At 42.4% G+C, this 18,365-nt stretch overlaps 2 protein-coding genes and 1 long non-coding RNA gene across 9 annotated transcripts in view; 2 read left to right on the forward strand and 1 right to left on the reverse strand.

The window, feature by feature from the left end:
- Nucleotides 1-754, forward strand: part of LOC18432763 (uncharacterized) — a 59,670-nt gene extending 58,916 nt beyond the window's left edge. Inside the window, exon 4 of the mRNA XM_020666332.2 lies at nt 526-754. Coding sequence (XP_020521991.1) covers nt 526-586 — 61 coding nt within the window. The 3' untranslated portion in view covers nt 587-754. The remainder of the gene's footprint in view (nt 1-525) is intronic.
- Nucleotides 755-8,132: 7,378 nt separating this feature from the next.
- Nucleotides 8,133-10,335, reverse strand: LOC18432765 (ABC transporter G family member 4). The gene has a single exon (XM_006842865.4). The coding sequence runs from the start codon at nt 10,274-10,276 to the stop codon at nt 8,429-8,431; it is 1,848 nt and encodes a 615-aa protein (XP_006842928.2). The 5' UTR covers nt 10,277-10,335; the 3' UTR covers nt 8,133-8,428.
- Nucleotides 10,336-11,818: 1,483 nt separating this feature from the next.
- The window catches only part of LOC110007130 (uncharacterized), an 89,247-nt gene continuing 82,700 nt past the window's right edge, over nt 11,819-18,365 (forward strand). For all 7 annotated transcript variants that reach the window (XR_016046006.1, XR_016046010.1, XR_016046009.1 and 4 more), the window contains exons 1-2: nt 11,819-15,920; nt 16,093-16,212. This is a non-coding gene — a long non-coding RNA (uncharacterized LOC110007130). The remainder of the gene's footprint in view (nt 15,921-16,092; nt 16,213-18,365) is intronic.

Raw genomic sequence — 18,365 nt, forward strand, 5'->3', positions numbered from 1 at the left:
GGTCGCACCCTAGATTTATGAAATGAAATGATGAATGCCTTGCAAGGTAAGGGCTTATCGAACCCCCAATGCGTGATGGGGACCGTGTGCATGTGTTGAGGGTATTACGAAGTGGTTTAACCCACTTGTCATTATCTTCCCTTCTGTATGATGGTAGAGGTCTTAAGAAATGGGATTGGCTTAACCTGATGGATAGCGCCTCTACTGCGGGAGTACGTAATTTAAGAAAATGCGTGGGTAATATTGAATTTCTATATAAGAAATGTTTAGCATTATAATGATTGAATGATTTATGATTTCACTAATTGAATGCTCATGATCGCATTGATTTAGTGATGATTTCCGTTTAAATGAAATGTTTATACTTGTTGTCTTGACCTGATATTTATATATGATAAACTATGACTCTTTATGTTGAGGAACTGAACTGTTATTACACATGGATAGAATCATTATAGATGCACAAAACTAGACCTGCTTACTGGGTTGTATAGCTCATCCCATTATTTTGCCCTCTCCTTGTAGATTGATAGTGACAGGTGTAGGGCTGGGAGTTCGTGGTTTGCGGGCAGGAGTACGAAGTTAGTGTTCTCGAAGAAGGTGCTTAGACCTTGTTTATGTCTGGGATGTTTGGCCCTGGTTTTGTTTTGTTCTTGGTGAATATGTGTAACATTTGGTCTATATGCCCTGAACTGATTGTAATATTTTAGAACATTTTTATATTATGAATTTTGGTGTGTGGAGTTTTTCCTTACCCGTCTGCTAGTTAAGTTTGTTGTTTTAGCTCTCTTCCATGCTTTGCTCGATTTCTTAATATAAAGGCGTTAAGGCCACTCCTACCTGAGTGACAAACGTTACATTGGATCATGAACCTGCGCTCGATCACTTGTCGCCGTGTAAGGTATGGTAGTCGGGGGTAGGGTCGTGACAATTATGGTATCAGAGCAGCCACAAGAGAGGATTTTTTGCCTAGAAAGTTTAGGAGAGTCCTTAGATTAGTTTTGGGGTACGCAAGTGACTGGGTAATCTTGTGACTAGATTAAAGGAAGCCGAGAGCTCGTAACCATAATGCGAGTTCTAGTAATGAAATTACTGAGGCACTCGGCGAATTTTACAAGACTCTGGGGCTATGATCCAAATGATGAAGGAATCGATGCCAACAGAGTTTACCCCTATGCCCGAGCAGAATGACAGTAGCCTCATGGAGAGATTTAGGAGAATGGCACCCCCAACCTTTTTGGGGCATGGAGGAGTGGAAGAGGTTGAGAAATGGAAGAAACAGATAAAGAAAATATTAGAGGTGATACACTGCTCAGATGAGCAAAAGTCAGACTAGGGGACTTTATACTAGAAGGGGAAGCAGAATACTGGTGGGACTCGATGAAGCAGACTTGGAGGGAGATAGGGACCGAGGTCACCTAGGAAAACTTCTTGGTGGCATTTGATGAAAAGTATTTCCCTAATTCAGTCAAGGAAAAGAAGGAAGTAGAATTCATTGAACTCCAGCAAGGGGGTATGACTATTGAACAATGCACCGCCCGATTTGTAGAGCTCTCTAGGTATGCACCACACATTATAACTACCGAGGCACGAAAGGCGGCTAAATTTGAAAGGAGCTTGCAACCAGATATCAGGAGTAGGGTTATGTCAGCCAGTATAAAGTCGTACACCCCGATGGTAGACCATGCGCTGAAGATGGAAAAAGATTGTGAGGATAGCATGTTGAGGAAGGAAGGAAAAAGGAAAGTTGTGCTGTCGAGAAAGTTTGGGAAGAAACCCTGGCAGTTTTCGAGGAGAAACGCCAGAGGGAGGCCCTATCCACCTAACCCAAGGATCCCAAAGAGTTTTTCAAGCAATATGGACAATGACCGACGCCCGATTTGTACTCATTGTGGGAGAACCAACCACACTGCCGTGGACTGCTACCATAAGAAGAATGTATGCCTAAAATGCGGCAAGCCTGGCCACTGGGTGAAGGACTGCCTAATGATGAAGAATGAGGAATGCCCAAAGACCCTAGGATGAGTGTTCGCACTCACTGAACAAGAGGCTAAGGCATCCACCTCGGTGATCAGAGGTATATTCTCAATTTGTGATATTAATGTAAAAGTCTTAATTGACCCTGGATCCTCTCATTCATTTGTTGCACCCCATTTTACCCATTTCATGAATGTTGCACCTGCATGTCTCAATTATATTTTAGTAGTATGCACAGTTGTGGGAGGCTCTATAGAGAGTGATAGAATATATATGTAGTGTAAGCTTACGATTGATGGGTGCGACCTACTTGTGGATCTAATCCACCTAGATATTCAAGACTTTGATGTGATTCTAGGCATGGATTGGTTATTTACACACCATGCCACCGTCACCTGCCATGAAAAGATGGTAACCTTTAAATGTCCCGATCAAGCAGATATACACTTCAAGGGCATTAAGGATTATTCCCCACTACACCTCATTTCTGCCCTCCGGGCCTCTCGCGTTCTGGCTAAAAAGTGTGACGGGTACCTAACTTATGTGGTGGAGAATAGGGATGTTCAGACCTAGTTAGAAGGGATACCAGTAGTAAAAGAATACCCTTAGGTGTTTCTAGAGGAGTTGTCATCTTTACCTCCAGAAAGAGAAATAGAATTTGAGATAGAAGTAATACCTGACACTGCTTCCATTTCTAAAGCCCTATATAGAATGGCTATAGCGGAATTGAAAGAGTTAAAAGCGCAGTTGCAAGAATTATTGGATAAAGGATTCATCCCCACCAGTGTGTCGCCCTGGGATGCACCGGTCTTGTTTGTGAAGAAAAAGGATGGGTCTTCAGTTGAACCAAGTGACGATGAAAAATAAGTAAGGATTGACGACCTCTTTGACCAGCTCCAAGGGGCCCAAGTGTTTTGAATGGTCTTAGAATGGTCTTGCAAACTTTAAAGTCAGAAAGATTGTATGCTACGTTCAGCAAGAGCGAGTTTTGGCTCCCCAGTGTGGCTTTCGTTGGGCAAATTATTTCTAAGGATGGGATCACGATTGACCCCTCTAAGATCGAAACCGTACTTAAGTGGGAAAGGTCAACAAATGTGACCGAGGTTCGCAGCTTCCTAGGACTGACAAGGTACTATAGGCGTTTTGTAAAAGGATTCTCAAAGATAGTACTTCTCCTGACTCGACTGACCCAGAAGAATGCAAAATTTGTATGGTCAGAGGAGTGTGAGAGGAGTTTCCAGGAATTTAAGAAGAGGCTAGTCACAGCCCCGATATTAGCCTTGCCCGAAGGAAATGAAGACTTTGTGGTTTATACCGATGCATCACATAAAAGGCTCGGGTGTGTACTTATGTAAAGGGGTAAAGTTATTGCTCATGCCTCCAGACGGCTAAAGCCGTATGAGCATAACTATCCCACTTACAACTTGGAGCTCGCGGCAGTAGTATTCACGTTAAAAATATGGAGAAACCACCTTTATGGGGCCTAGTTTTAAGGTGTTCATAGACCACAAGAGCCTCAAGTACCTATTTTCCCATAAAGAGTTGAACATGAGGCCAAGAAAATGGATGGACTTATTGAATGATTATGATTGTACAATCGATTACCAACCAAGCAAGACCAATGTAGTGGCCGATGCCCTAAATCGAAAAGTTGTGGTTTCAATGGTACATTTGATGGTTCAAGAAATGAAGCTATTAGAGGATGTGGAGTGGCACCCGTCTCAGCCCCTCAGTGAGGGGGAAGGTATGCTATCGTGTTTAAGGAGGGAACCCCAACTGTACCTTCTATCTCTTTCTCTAAAATTTGATATAGTTTCTCTCTACCATTTTTTAAGATACTTTCTCTCTCTAAAACTTAAAATTTGAGATAGTTTCTCTATATAAAACTTATGAGATAGTTTCTCTCTAAAAAGTTTTAGATAGTTTATCTCTCTAAAATTAGATATAGTTTCTCTCTCTAAAATTTTAAGATACTTTCTCTCTAAAACATAAAATTTGAGATAGTTGCTCTCTTTAATTATTGGTAGTGTTTTGGATAAATTAATTGTATTTTATAAAGTGAGAGTCTCCGAAACGGGGTGATCTGGATGGAAATCAATTTTCGAGGGTAAAAACAAAGATACATGTTTCTTTATTTTTGGCTTGAATTGAGGAAAATAAATTATTGACCGAAAAAATTTATGTCAAAATTTTTGATCCAAACACTAGATATGTGCCATCTCCACCGTAAAAAAATTTTGGAAGTGTAATTTTGAGTATCCAAACAGCCCCTTAAGGAATTCCTAAGAAGATTAAAGGACTATTAATAGCATATTCAATTGAATTGACGTCGTAATCTAAACTCCTCTTCAAGAGACCAAAGAATTTGGGAGAGTAACAAGGAGCAAGTCTCCTTGTATCACAAATAGTGCACCTCATGTTATTTGTGTCTTTCTACTTTGATTTTCTTATTTTTGTAATATTTGATCTTGTGATTTTTTTTTTTTTTTTTTTTTTTTTTTGACAAGGAGCACAAATTATTATTAATAAAAAGGTTACCCAAACAGGATTACATAAGAAGAAATAGAAAGCGAAGGTAGCGACGCTCCCTCTTTGGCTAAGGAGTCTGCTAAGCCGTTAATTTCCCTGAAAACATACTGAAAAGTAGCTGGAACACTAATCACCATATCAAGAATTTGAAGCCATAGAGATTTGAGTTCTTAGGAGACCTTATTTCCTTATACCACTTAATAGCATTCTACAAATCCCCCTCAATCATACAAGGTCTGCCCACAAAATTTGAATTAAGTAATTTTAGACCTTGTAGAAGAGTTGTCATTTCAGCAAAATTAGCAGTGGCTTCTTCAATCGGACCTGCAAATGAGAGAAGGACCAGACCCTTGGAATCACGAACCAGTTCCCCAATACCTGCTCTCCCAGGGTTACTTAGAGAGCTTCCATCAAAATTTAACTTGAGGATATTAAGGGGAGGTGGACACCAAATAGTCTTAGGCCTAAACCGAGCGGGGCCCAGAGAGACGAAATTGTGGAGTTGAGTCATAACATCCACTTATGATATGCCCTAACCTTCTTTGTTGCAGTCAACCAGCACGACAAGGATGCTTGATTTTGAGGAGTACCCTTTCAAAGGGGAGGCAATCCCCTTCAAAGTACGCCTATTTCTCTCCAACCAGATTTCCCACAAAATCACACCCCTGGCTATCATCAAAATAGCTTTTCCATCCTTTGGCAAATTGGATATAGACAGATGTGTTACAATACCAGCCACATCCTAGGGCATGGGCATGCTAAAACGTATCATGACCAAAAACCAATGCCAAATCCTAGTAGCAAATTGGCAGTGAAGGAAAAGGTAAACCCCAGATTCAGCATCGTCCTTATACATCAAACAAATGTTTGGAAGAATTTTACCTCTTTTGATAAGATTATCAACAGTGAGAATCTTATCTTGTGCCGCAAGCCAAATGAAAATATGAACTTTTTGAGGTATTTGTCACTTCTAGATCTTTACCACATGTAGCATTGACCAACTCCACCGGTCATGAAAGAGAAATATGTACCATGACTTGATTGAAAACACACCATCACTCCTTCTTCCCATATAACCTCATCTTCCGGCGCAATTGGTAACCCCTTTCAGCAAGTCTAAGAGAGAGCTCAACTGCTCTATAAGTTCATCATTCAATCTGTTATATGAAAAGTTCACATTCCAAAATACTTGGGTACCCACTTCTTCACAAACATCAACAACTTTGGCATTTGGGTTGGTTACCTTATTGAATAACTCATGAAACAAGAGTTTCAAAGAGCAGTCCTTAACCCACTTATGATGCCAAAAGAAAATGTGAGAATTATCACTAACAACCCATCTTATACTTCCATCAATGGGTGGTTTACATAGAACAATAGGTCTCCATAAAGAAGATCCAACCCCTCTTCCACCTGTCCCTAACCATATACCATGTCTATCCATCCCATATTTTACAGCTAAAACTTTGCACCACAACTGATTTTTCAAAAGGAGACTCCGCCACATCATTTACATAAGAGAACCTCATTAACCAATTTAATTCTTCGAATCCCCAACCCTCCTTCACTTTTTGGGGTTCACACTCTATCCCATCTCAAAGGATGATATTTTCTATCATCACCATAAGAGCCCCACAAAAATCACGCATCATCCTTTCTATTTTTTTACAAACAGTTGCGAGCATAAGAAGGATTGACATAGGAAGGATTGACATCTAGTAAATGGGCAAATTAGCCAAACACGATTGAAGCAACTTAGCCCTTCCTCCTAAGGATAAGTATTTAGGCTTCCATAGGTTCAACTTGGTTTGGACTCAGTGGATGACTAAATCCCAAGCAGACATGGTAAGTCTTCTATCCAAAATAGGCAGCCCCAAATAAGTGATTGGGAATCGATCCACCCTACAACCCAAAGCCTTTGCCAATTCATGGACCAAGCCATCCTCACAATTTATACCAATCAAGGAGGTTTTGTTAAAATTAACTCTCAAGCCAATTATTACCTTACAAATATTGAAAAAAGTATCTATATTGTTGACCAATATAAGATCTGCATCACAGAAAAGCAAAGTAACATCCGCATATTGCAAATGCGATACTTGTATACTAGCATCCCCAACTTCAAATCCCCTGAAATAACATCTTTTCTCTATATTATTAATCATCGGACTAAAACAATATGCATATAGAATAAAAAAAAAATGTGGTAGGGGATCGCCTTGCCTTAATCCCCTCAATACTCTAACGAAACCTGTGAGACTAACTTTAAAAAGGAAATGAGCAAAGGAAATACAACCAAAGATCCAATTTCTCCATTTTCCCCCAAACCCCATCTTCTTCATAACTTCTAGTAGAACACCCAATAAGAATTGAACTACCCAACACTTAGGTTGTATTTTCTTCTATATTATAGACACTTAGTCTTTATTGCTTTGGGCGGTTTAAAAGTTGGATCTTGGATCTTCAAATTTCCCAAACACATATTTTGAGCAGCTAAAAAAATTGGACTCCCAAACCACCCAAATGCATCAATATGTTTGTATTTTTTGCTATTCGAAAATTAAAATTTTGAACTAACAGTAACATGAGACCGGCAAGCAAAACTCTAAAAAATAGACCTCAATATTGGAAAATTTTTATATAAGGCTAAGGCTTGAAAGAATCAAATTAAAGCACACTTCAAAACTTCATTAGAAGTGTTTATTTCTATATTAAAAAGCTCTCCAATCATATCAACCTCAAGATGCATAGACGTGAAAAATAAATGAATTTCAAGTATGGGAAATAGTTCATCTTGTATGCATCATCTAGGGTGTCAATTTTCATTATTTTTTAGTGTTTATAGATATGTTCGATCTACACTATTTTTGAAGCTTTAAATTTTATAATTAGAAATGAAAATAAATTATTGCCATCACAAGATTTTTTCTACTAAAATATTATCTTTCGATGATATTTGATATGGTTTGTACAATGTTGAGGCCCTAAAACATCAAAATAAGGTGCATTTCTAAATGGGAATGAGAGCATTAACTTTGATACAAGGTTGTCACAATATTCATCACCATTGGATGCGAAATGAAGTGGCTGCAATTATTCCATTGACAAGATCAAACTTTAAAAGAAAATTTTTTGAACTTCGTAATATATCCAAGCTATCCACTTTCACATCAAATGGTTGTAAAGAATTGTAACCACCTTGTATCAAAAGTAAACGATATCATTGTATACAATCCCTTTCTAAATTGTGTCGATAGATAACTTTTTAGTAGCAAAGATGACTGTAAAGTTTATTTTCATTTTGTAGTTATAAAATTAAAAAAAATATATAAATCGAACAGATCTATAAACAGTTAAAAATATTGATAATTAACGGTCTTGTTATGCATTAAAAAATGCACTATTCCCCAAACTTAAATCTAATTTTTTTTATATTTATACATCTCAAGGCTGAAATGATCAATTTGAGACTTTTTTTAAAGTCGAAATGATAAATTTGAGGCTTTTTTAACATCGAAACAACCTGCAGTGATTTTTGAGGTGCACCTTAATTTGAAGGTTGAGAGCCTCAACCTTCTATAAACTTCACTGATAATATCGCGTCTCTGCTAAGGTCCACCCATATATTTGACCAACCTTATATTATTCCAAGGTTGTTAACCACATAAAACCTCACGTGTGAGGCTCGACAACAATTACGCGAAATTGGAACATGGCCAATTATTACTTTCTCTTCGCCTTTTGCACCACCCTACCCTTTTGCACCACCCTGCACTTGAAAGTTAAAATGTGCATGGGTCGCGTCGGGTCGGGTCGAGTGCAAGGAGGAGATTTTGGATGCATGGATGCCGGGGTTGGGTAATTTTGATTCAAGTTCCACCAATTAAGTGAAAAAAATTTGGCGGTGGGGAAACTTTGAGAATCATTTCTTGGAAATGGAAGCCCGTCTGCTCAGTACGGCGAGACAGAGGAGGCGAAAGAGGACAAAAAACCCGAACATGATGTGTACGTTGAACCACCGGTGGCTTTGGTGAAGGCCCCTCCTTGACAGCACATCTCCGCCACTCACAGCGCACGTCCGCTCACCACCGCCGCCGCCGCCCTCAAACCACAGGAAGCACCGCGATACCCAACACGAGTACTCGTTTATTAGCAGCGCATCGAGAGCGTACTTGTAGATGGATAAGTAATGCATAAACACCCAGTACACGGGCATGCTCTCCTTTGATATGAAGTAGCCGGAAAACAGAAAGAAACCACCGAGACATACAGTCACAAGGGAGGTTCCGGCGATGTAGTCGGGGGCGAGAGTGCTCAAGAAGAGAACGAAAGAGTTGGCCATGAGCACCACCAGCCACACCACCAGAACGAAGAAGAGGAAGGCCTCCCAGGTGCGGCAGAGTCCCACTAAGAAGTAGACGCTCGCCGAATATATGACGGCGACGATAAGGAGGTAGGGCATGAAGATGATGGTGCCCGCGACCACATGAGAGGAGACCCTGTAGACCCCGCTTGATATCTCCTTGATCAGCACGGGCCTCTCGTTGATGAATATAGGGAGGGTCTCTGTGGTGGAGGAGAGCAAGAAGGTGAGGGTGAAGGCGAAGAGGCCGAACCTCTTCTGGATTCCTTGCTTGTCGAAGCCGAGATTGATGTAGATGCTCCCCAGGAAGAGGCCAACTATGAGGGCTTCGAGGGTGTTGGCGAGGAGTAATTGCTTGGTCCTGTAAATGATCTTCCATGACCTACAACACAATGTGTAAATCTCGTTGGTTCTAGAGCTCGGGTAGCCTAGTGCTGGTGGCAGAGGTGGGGGCACTTGAGGAAGTGAGAGCGGTGGTGGAGGTGGAGGCGGAGAAGGTTGAAGGTTTGGGAGCACGTCCATGGCGTACTCCAAGGGGTTGAGTTGAGCTGGTAGAGGGAAGCCCTGAGAGGACAGGAACAATGGATAGGAAGAGAGAGGGCCGTGGTGGATGAGGGAGCCACGAGAGAGGAGGAGGAGCGAGTGAAATGAGGAGAGGATTGCAGAGCTGGGCTGGTGGATGGACAGGATGACGGTGCATCCACGTGCCAGGGCCAGAGCACGGAGGGTGCGCACCAAGTGGAGAGCCGAGGCTGAGTCAAGGCCCGAGGTTGGCTCGTCAAGCAAAAGGACGGAGGGGTCATGGAGCAACGCCAGACCAATGGAAACACGACGCCGCTCACCACCGGACAGGGAGTGTGCGAGGCGGCAGTGGGCAACATGAGAGAGGCGGAGGTCAGAGAGAAGAGAGTCGAGAAAATCAGAGAGGGAAGGAGGAGGCAGATTGGGAAGTAGGAGCCGAGCGACGTAGGAGAATGTCTCGAGGACAGTGAGGAGAGGGAGGGAGGGGTCGTGTTGGGGTAGATGGGCGGAGAGTCTCCGGAAGGTTTTGGGATGGAGAGGGGCCGAGTTAAGAAGTAGATGGCCGGAGGTGGGGGCGGTGCGAGCAGCCAGGATGTCGAGGAGCGTGGACTTGCCGGCTCCGCTAGGGCCTACAATGGCAAGGAGCTCAGTGGGGTTTGCAGTGAAAGAGATTTCTCGGAGAATGTAAGATGAAGAGGTGGAGGTGGTGATGGTGGTGGTGGAGGAGGAAAAGAGGCGGGAGAGGCAGAAGCGGGCAGGCTTGGCGTAGGAAATGGAAACAGCGGTGAAGGTGCAGTGCTTGCGGGTGTTGCATCCGCGCTGCGGCACAATCACCTGCGCCTCGTCGGCCATGAGGATCACCTCTGCTTTTCTTAAGCGATACATAATATGTATGCGTTTTTTTAGTGCATTATTGCGATCCGGACTAAACTAATAATAGATGACTACAGAGGGCACGTGAGTACCTTCACAGGGATTATGTACAGCAAACATAATTATTGCGATCCTGACCAGAAAAAATAATAGTAGATGACTACAGAGGGCACGTGAGTACCACAGGGATTATGAACACTATACGCACATTTGAGGGATGCTCCCAGTTTTGAGCCTGAAACGGTAGGGCCGGGCTGCGGCCTAGGCCAGGCTGTGCTACCATTCATATTAACACGGCCCAAAAGTCGCAGCCCTAGCTGGTCTGGCGCTCCATAAATATGGAAAAAACATAAAACTTATATATTTCTCTTTTTCGAACTCTCCATTTTGAATGGAAGGCTAAGATTGTTTCAATCACAATGTCATGTCTGTATACTATTTTATTTTTAATTTTTTTTGTAAACTATTTTGACACCAAATTTTGGACGTCCAATCCTCTATTAAACCCACACTAGCAAAAAATATTAAAAAAAATATTTCAATAAAATAAAATGACCAAAATACCTTTGAAAGTCTCAAGGGGTATTTTAATCATTATATTTTATTAAAAAAATATTTTTTATAGGTACATCCCAATGAGAAGATGACACTTACTAAATTTCATATTCATACAATTTGTATAAAAAAAATAAAAATAAAATACTTTGAGACATCAGATCTAAGATCAAACGGTGAGTGACTCTCTTGATCAAAATTGGACGGCTGGATGGTAGGGGCAGCATAGATCGTATATGTTGTAGAGGAAATATAGAAACATTTCCCATGTATCTAATGGGAGAGCATGAGGTGAGCCTGCTAGTTATCCAGATTGAATCTTGACCGATCGAATGTGGTCACGTATTTTATGTTTGAATTTTAACATTTTTTCTACATATCTAAATAACTTGAAATTTTGAGTACATATTTTTAAAAAATAGACGAATCTAATAAAAATATTAAAAAATAATTTATAAAAATTAAAATAATCAAAATATCTCTAAAAAATTTTAGGGGTATTTTGATCGATTTAATTTTTAAGAATAATTATTTTAATATTTTTATTGTTGTATATTGATGAGAAGAGTAGACGCTTCAAATTTCATAAAATTCGGATCCATAAAATTAGGATCCATGAAATTCGTATCACATCTAATATATATTATTGAAAGAGTTTATGTGATGCGAGTGTTGGCCTAAATTTGATAATGAAACATTCTAGGCTTATAGTACTTAGTTCCGGGCCCAATATGGCGCACAAACCCGACTCAAGAGCCCCCGATCCAAGGCCATTAACAACCTCAATATTCTCCATTGAGTCCTTACATTGATCCAGATTCAATTCCGAAGGATCAATTTACTAGAGCTTGTGGAGGGCGATCCTATATTAAAGAAGCCTAGAATCACCCAATGCTCCTTGTTCTTGTTCTTTGTATTATTTAATTATGATTCCACTACATAACCGATAAAAAGACATTCATCACCGCCAATTCAGCATGTGAGCGAGAAGTAATTTCAAGTTTTTAAGTTCAGAACTAATTTCAGCACTGAATCACATGAATAAATTCAAAAATAATTTTAGGTCTTAAAACAACCACCAAGTCTATCCTTTGTGAGCAAAGAGCAAAAATCACTTAAGCATAAAATCATGCTCCATGGTCTACATAAAGGGAGAGTCCAATGACCTCGTTAGCAATTGATGTCAAGCAATGTTACATCTCAAGTCTGATTCCTATCACTCATCATCATCATTTTAGATTTTTTTTAATTAATTAAGATTGACTACATGAATCATGAATATTCATTCTACTCTATTAAAGATCATATCTTAATTTCTGATTTCTATGACTAAACTAAATTTTTTTTAAAAAAATCCAATAAGTCCACTCTAAACCCGTGAGGTTCTTTCCATGGAGAAGAAGGGAGTCACGTGCGAGCATGAAACTGTTCCTGAAATCAGATTAGGAGAGGATGAATGGGAGTCCTCATGACGATTGCGGGGAATAGGTGTCACATGTGAGCATAGTTTCACATGTGAACATAGTTTCTTGTGCACTTTTTATAGGCAGCCAAACTTGTCATTATTGTTGCACACTTTGCAATTGCTGCTGGGCCAAAATCCGAAACGATTTCGAATTGCAAATTAGGTATACTTGGAAAAAGACTGTCGCTTAAACTTGGCCCAGATGTTTTTTCTTGGGAAAATAACATTTTGTGGGTCAAAATCCCTTTCAAAAACATTAAAAAGTTCAAAAGATCGTAATCAATGTCGGGATCGTTTCATTTTAATTAAGTACCTCTTTCAAAGATTGTTCAAATTGATCCAATTCAATATTTATCTTTATCTTAATGATGTAGGGTCAGTTACATGAATCTTAATCATCAGTTTTTATCTATCAAGAGTTGTTCGAATCCATCTGTTTTTTCTCTTTTTCTCATTTGTTTTTTCTTTTTATTTTTTTTCTCTTCTTCTCTTTCTCTCTCCTCTTTCACGAAGAGCAGAACCCGTCGCCGTATATGTTTCACTGTTTCTCCTTCTCTTCTTCTCACTTCCCTTCCCTTGCTGTTTCATATAACCCTCATCTTCCCTTTTCCCTGTAGTCCCTCACAACCATAATTTTTTCCTCTCCCTTCTTGTGGTCCAACTTTCTTTCTCTTAGTCTTTTCTCTTTTTCTTTCTCTTCTCTTGCTCTCTTTCTCTTTCGTTCTCTCTCTTCTTCTCTTTTCTCTTCCCTCTCTCTTTCTCTCTCCTCTTTTATTGACAACGGAACCCATCACTATATGTATTTCACTGCTTCTTTTCTTCTTCTCTCTTCCCTTCCCTTGTGGTTTCGTATGACCACAATGCTCCTCTTCCCTCTTTCTTATAGTCCCTCACGACCACAACTTTCTCCTGTCTCTCTTTGTGGTCTAACATGACCACAATGTCTCTCTACTTATCCTTTTATCCCTTGCATATCCACTTGCTCCCTGTATACCCTCGGGTCCAGCTCCTCCTTATTTATTCGATAGTCTTTCATGACCACCTGGTTCTGTGCACCTTTATATCACCTCCCTTTTGTGCACCCACCTTCCCATCTCCTCCCTTTTGTGCACCCTCGTGTTCTTTTTTTTTTCCTCGCACGATCCACCTGCTCCCTGTATACCCTCGGGTCCAGCTCCTCCTTATTTATTCGATAGTCTTTCATGACCACCTGGTTCTGTGCACCTTTATATCACCTCCCTTTTGTGCACCCACCTTCCCATCTCCTCCCTTTTGTGCACCCTCGTGTTCTTTTTTTTTTCCTCGCACGATCCGTAATCCCGCACGACCACCATTCCCCAAACCTTTCTACCCAACACGGCCTGTGCAACCCACCTTACTGCAGCTCGTTAAACATAACATATTACCCTTTGTTCCCCAAACCTTTCTACCCAACGCGGTCTATGCAACCCACCTACCATAACCTATCGCCGTTTGTAAAACATAACCTATCGCCATTTGTAAAACATAATCTATTGCGGTGTGGGGAAACATAACCCATCACCGTATGTAAAACATAACCTATCGCTATATGTGAAACTTAACCTATCGCCGGCAGTGAAACAAACCATCGCCGCGCGTGAACTCTACCACAACGCCGTGTGTGAATTCCGCAACCCATCTCCATGCCACAGCCGTGCACGACCCATACCCCGCTGCCGTGCAGCACCGAACTTTCTTCACCACCAAGCCCGTGACCACAGCCCCTGTCCTCCACCTCTCTCAGACCCTATCCTCCACCTCTCAGCCCCTTGTTGCCCCTCTCAGCCACCTGCTGCTCTGTCCGCTACCTCGTACGGCCCCATTTTCTCTTCCTCAACCTGCAACTCATCCTCCCATCGTCATCTCTCTCTAAAACTAAAGAAAAAGAGAAAAAACCCAACAGGCCTCCGGCAACCTTGCTTTGTGACCTCCTGCCCTCCCTGTTTCTCTCCTCTTTTCACCACCTCGTTGCAGCCCATTCTGCTGCAACCCATCCTTGCTGCTGCCGCCACCTTGCAGCCCCACCCTTGCTCGGCCACCTCCATCAAGCTATCTCCTCCACAGCTGAGCCACCTTCAGTCTCGGCCCTTTCTTCCTTCGCCATCATCAATTTCTTCCTCCTCACCTTCGCTGCCTCCACTACAACCAGCTACCACCATCTCCACACCTCTGCCTCTCTCTCAAATGCAGCCATTAGTTGCAGCGACCATCTCCGCAGCTCTGCTTCTCTAATCACCATCCACCTCACCCTCTTCTTTCTTCAACCGCTGCTCCACCATTTATTTTCGCCTTTGCAGACCCAGCTTGGCTGCTGCCCTTTCTCTCGCTCTCTATCCCCAATCCTCACAGATACCCCACTGTAACCTACTATTCTCTCTCTCTAAAGTCTCTGCAACTCTCACCCACAGGGCAACCTTCTGCTCTCTCTCTTACTCTAAAATCAAACCACACGGGCCTCCTTTCATCCTCTCCCTGCCGCCTGCAACCGCCGGCCCTTCCAAGATCTTCCTCTCTGTAATTTCAGGCTTTCTTTCCTTTTTGTTCCTTACTTCCGCTCCTTTTCGTTTCGCGTCACCCATCTCGTTTCATCCTGTTTTCGTCCTTCCTCCAAACTCATCTACAAAAACAATGACCCAATAACCCCCTCGTGACTTTCTTCTTCTTTCACTCTCTAAGCCTAATAACCCAATACCCCAATTCTCTGTTCACCAAATTGTACCTTTCTTTACTATTTTATACTATCCTCACCCATATATCACTGTCACTTTCTCTCTCTTAAATTAATGCATTATTTCTTTTTTCTTATACTATGTTACAGCCTTTCACAAAAGAACACAATTCTCAACTCTTTCTCACCTTTACCTAAAGCGTTATTTTATTTTATTTTATTTTTTAAAACTTTAGTTCCATCAACCCACTTACCCAACATCCTTCTCTCTTTCAAGTAATTCATCTTTTTATTTATTTATTTATTAAACCCTCCTATTTTATTCCTTTCACTCTTTTCCATTTACTTATTCCATTATACTCCTTCCTTTCATTTTATTTCATTTACCGCAATTGACTTCTCTTTACACCATTTCATTTTATTTATTTTTGCCTCACTTATTTTATCCTACCCTACCTTACTCTATTTTATTCATTTATTTTATTTTATTACCTAATCTTATTTTATTTTCTTCCATCCCTTTTATTTTATTTTACTTTACTCTATTTTAATTTATTTACTTTATTGTACTTTATTTCATTTTATTTTAGTTTTCTCCCTTTTTCATTTTTTAATTCTATTTTATTTTCATTTTTAATTCATCTCTCTCTCATTTTATCTCATTTTCTATCAGTCTTATTTCACCATCATTTTTATTTTCACTTTCGTCTCTTTTGGAAAACCTAGCAAGAGTCAAGCTAGTCTTCACTTCCTCTCTTTCTCTCTGTCGCTTGTTTGACCAGCGAGGAGGTTGAGCCTTGTGCTCGTACGAGTTTTATCGTCGAGCAGTATTATCGTCGTGGCTGTCTGAGTTACCGTGCCCATCTGCCACGTCAGACTAGCCATCGTGTCAGGCTGATCGATGTTGGTTTTACCGTCGAGTAATATTGTCGCTGTGCTGGTCTGAGGTACTGTACCCATCTTTCTACTACGTCAAGTCAGTCACTGCACTAGTCTAGTCACTGTGCCAGCCTAACCGCCTGGTCAAATTTGTTCTCAGACTTTCACTTCACCCAGTAACAAGGTGTGGACCTATGCCCCATTCCTTTGTACTTTTAATGTGTGTATTTGTGTTTGCAGGAAAAGGGAAATAGGTCAAGGGAGGCGATTCCAAACCGGCCATAGGCCAGAAGGCATTCCAACGTGATCTAAGTGGGCGCCAACGCGAGCTAGCCAGAGCGTGTCACAGACCAACTTGAGGTAAGTCTCGCCACATGACCTTAATTCCTCCCTCACTGGTTGGTACTCCTGCTCGCATCTTCTTTATGTGGTTCCCGAGAGAGCGATCTCAGGTCCTGGGTCCATCTCAAACCCAGAACGACACCACCAAGTCAACCCGACCCCGAGGGCGAGATCGAGGCACCTAATCAGCTTAGCGACTCCACTGGGGACACACTACCCCATCGTTGGATCATTCTTGTTTGACCTTCCTTTCTTTTTATTCAAGCTCACTACACACACACCTGTCCTCGGGGTTGCTTGACCCCTACATCTGAGTTGGGGGTTTCGTAATCCCCGCACTCGTGAGTCTTCATCAGGAACACGTTCCGTGAACCTTGCTCCCGATATTTCTCCTAAGCATCGACCTGGTGTCACGCTCCTAGGTCCTGACCTAGATTGAGGTGAGGATGGACCAAAAAGTGCCTCACTCCCTACCTCCTTGCATTGGTGGACCCTCTGCCAACGCACCCTTCATTGGTGGCACACATGCCACCACACACAGCACGCACCCTACTACCGACAACTCACTTGTCGGTCCCACTGCTCGGGGCAACTCGGAGGCTGCCCCTCCCTCTCCCGCTACTGACAGTTCATTTGTCGTTGCTCCTGCGGGTCACCACGAGGCTACCTCTCATCCTCTATCATTGCGGGCCCCTATAATAGGATGTTTGACACCAGGAGGAGGTGGCTTTGAAGCCACCACCTCACACACATCCACCAAAGCTAGTGGACCATCCATTCTAGCTACACCTCAGGTTACCTTGGGACACTGTCAGGGTTCGGGTCTTCTTGAACTTGGCACTGCACCCCTTTTACATACACACTGCACCACTCGGGGCAACCCTCAGGTTACCTAAGGACACTGTCAGGGTTTGGGTCTTCTTGGACTTGGCCCTGCACATCCTTAGGGCAACCCTCAGGTTACCTCGGAACACTGTCAGGGTTGAAGTCTTCTTTGACTTAGCCATGCACATCCTTCGCATGAACACTGGACCACTCGGGGCAATTCTCATGTTACCTTCCGATACTGTCAAGGTTCGAGTCTTCTTGGACTTGGCCATGCACATCCTCGGGGTAACCCTCAGGTTACCTCTGAACACTATCAGGGTTTGGCTCTTCTTGTACCCGACCCTGCACACCTCTTGTATATGCACTGCACTGCTCGAGGGCAGTATTGCTACTGCATCTGCTCGAGCACACGAGGGGGAACCTCCTAGTTCCCCCTCCCAGCACATGTCTACTCACTCTGTGAGGGATGGTCGCGCGGTCATTCCGTCACACACACATGCTCATGGCATCAAGCCTCTTAAAGCCGAACACGTTACTCAAGCCCAGGTTGATGTCCAGGTCACCCGAACTCCTTCTGTAAAGGGCGCACACACGCCAATGCCCCCACCCACCCGAAGCACACCTATGCAACGTGCACACATGCACAGATCCAAAACTTCCTCTAGTTTTGAGGGTGAAGAAGAGGATACCATGGAATACTTCTCTGCCGAAGATGAGAGCCGTTTCTTTCCCCTAACTCCCCTTGATGCCGATGATGCTGGAAAAATATGGAATGAAGAGAACACCAAAACGGTTACTCGGGACATGATGAAGCTAGTTATCTATGAAGATCCAAGTCCCACTCTTGGCAAAGACGAGTCTACAAATGGGGCAAAAAGCCAGTTTGACCCTAGTAGCCCCACTAATCTTGTGTCAATTGTACCATCATCTGATTAGACGCCCTAATTTTGAGTTAGGGTACTGAGAGCAATGGCTTCTTCGAGCAGACTGAGCTTAGGGCAGCTCGTGGGCTCGAATCGATTTCCCCTTGTCTCATGTTAAGCCCGCAGGCACCACTCCGAAGCAGCTTCGGTTCCTCAAGTGAAATGGAAGTTGAACCCATCGAGGGCACTGGCCATGACCCCTTTGTGGTGGAAAGTTTGATCCATGAAGAGACAGCTTCCCTTCCCATAATGCAAGAGAATGATCCATCATGTCCCCTCAAAGTCTGCCTTGACTTCCCGGCTCCCCAAGATGAAGCTGAAGAGAAAACTGATACTGTTGAGCCGCTGCAAGGGCTTGAGAAACCCATTGTCGAGATCGACCTTCAGAATAAGAAGAGGACCCTGTCACTGGCCACTTTT

This window comes from Amborella trichopoda, chromosome 1 (assembly GCF_054954075.1).
Source record: "Amborella trichopoda isolate Santa Cruz 75 chromosome 1, AtrichopodaSantaCruz75HAP2 v2.0, whole genome shotgun sequence".
Taxonomy (NCBI): Eukaryota; Viridiplantae; Streptophyta; class Magnoliopsida; order Amborellales; family Amborellaceae; genus Amborella; species Amborella trichopoda.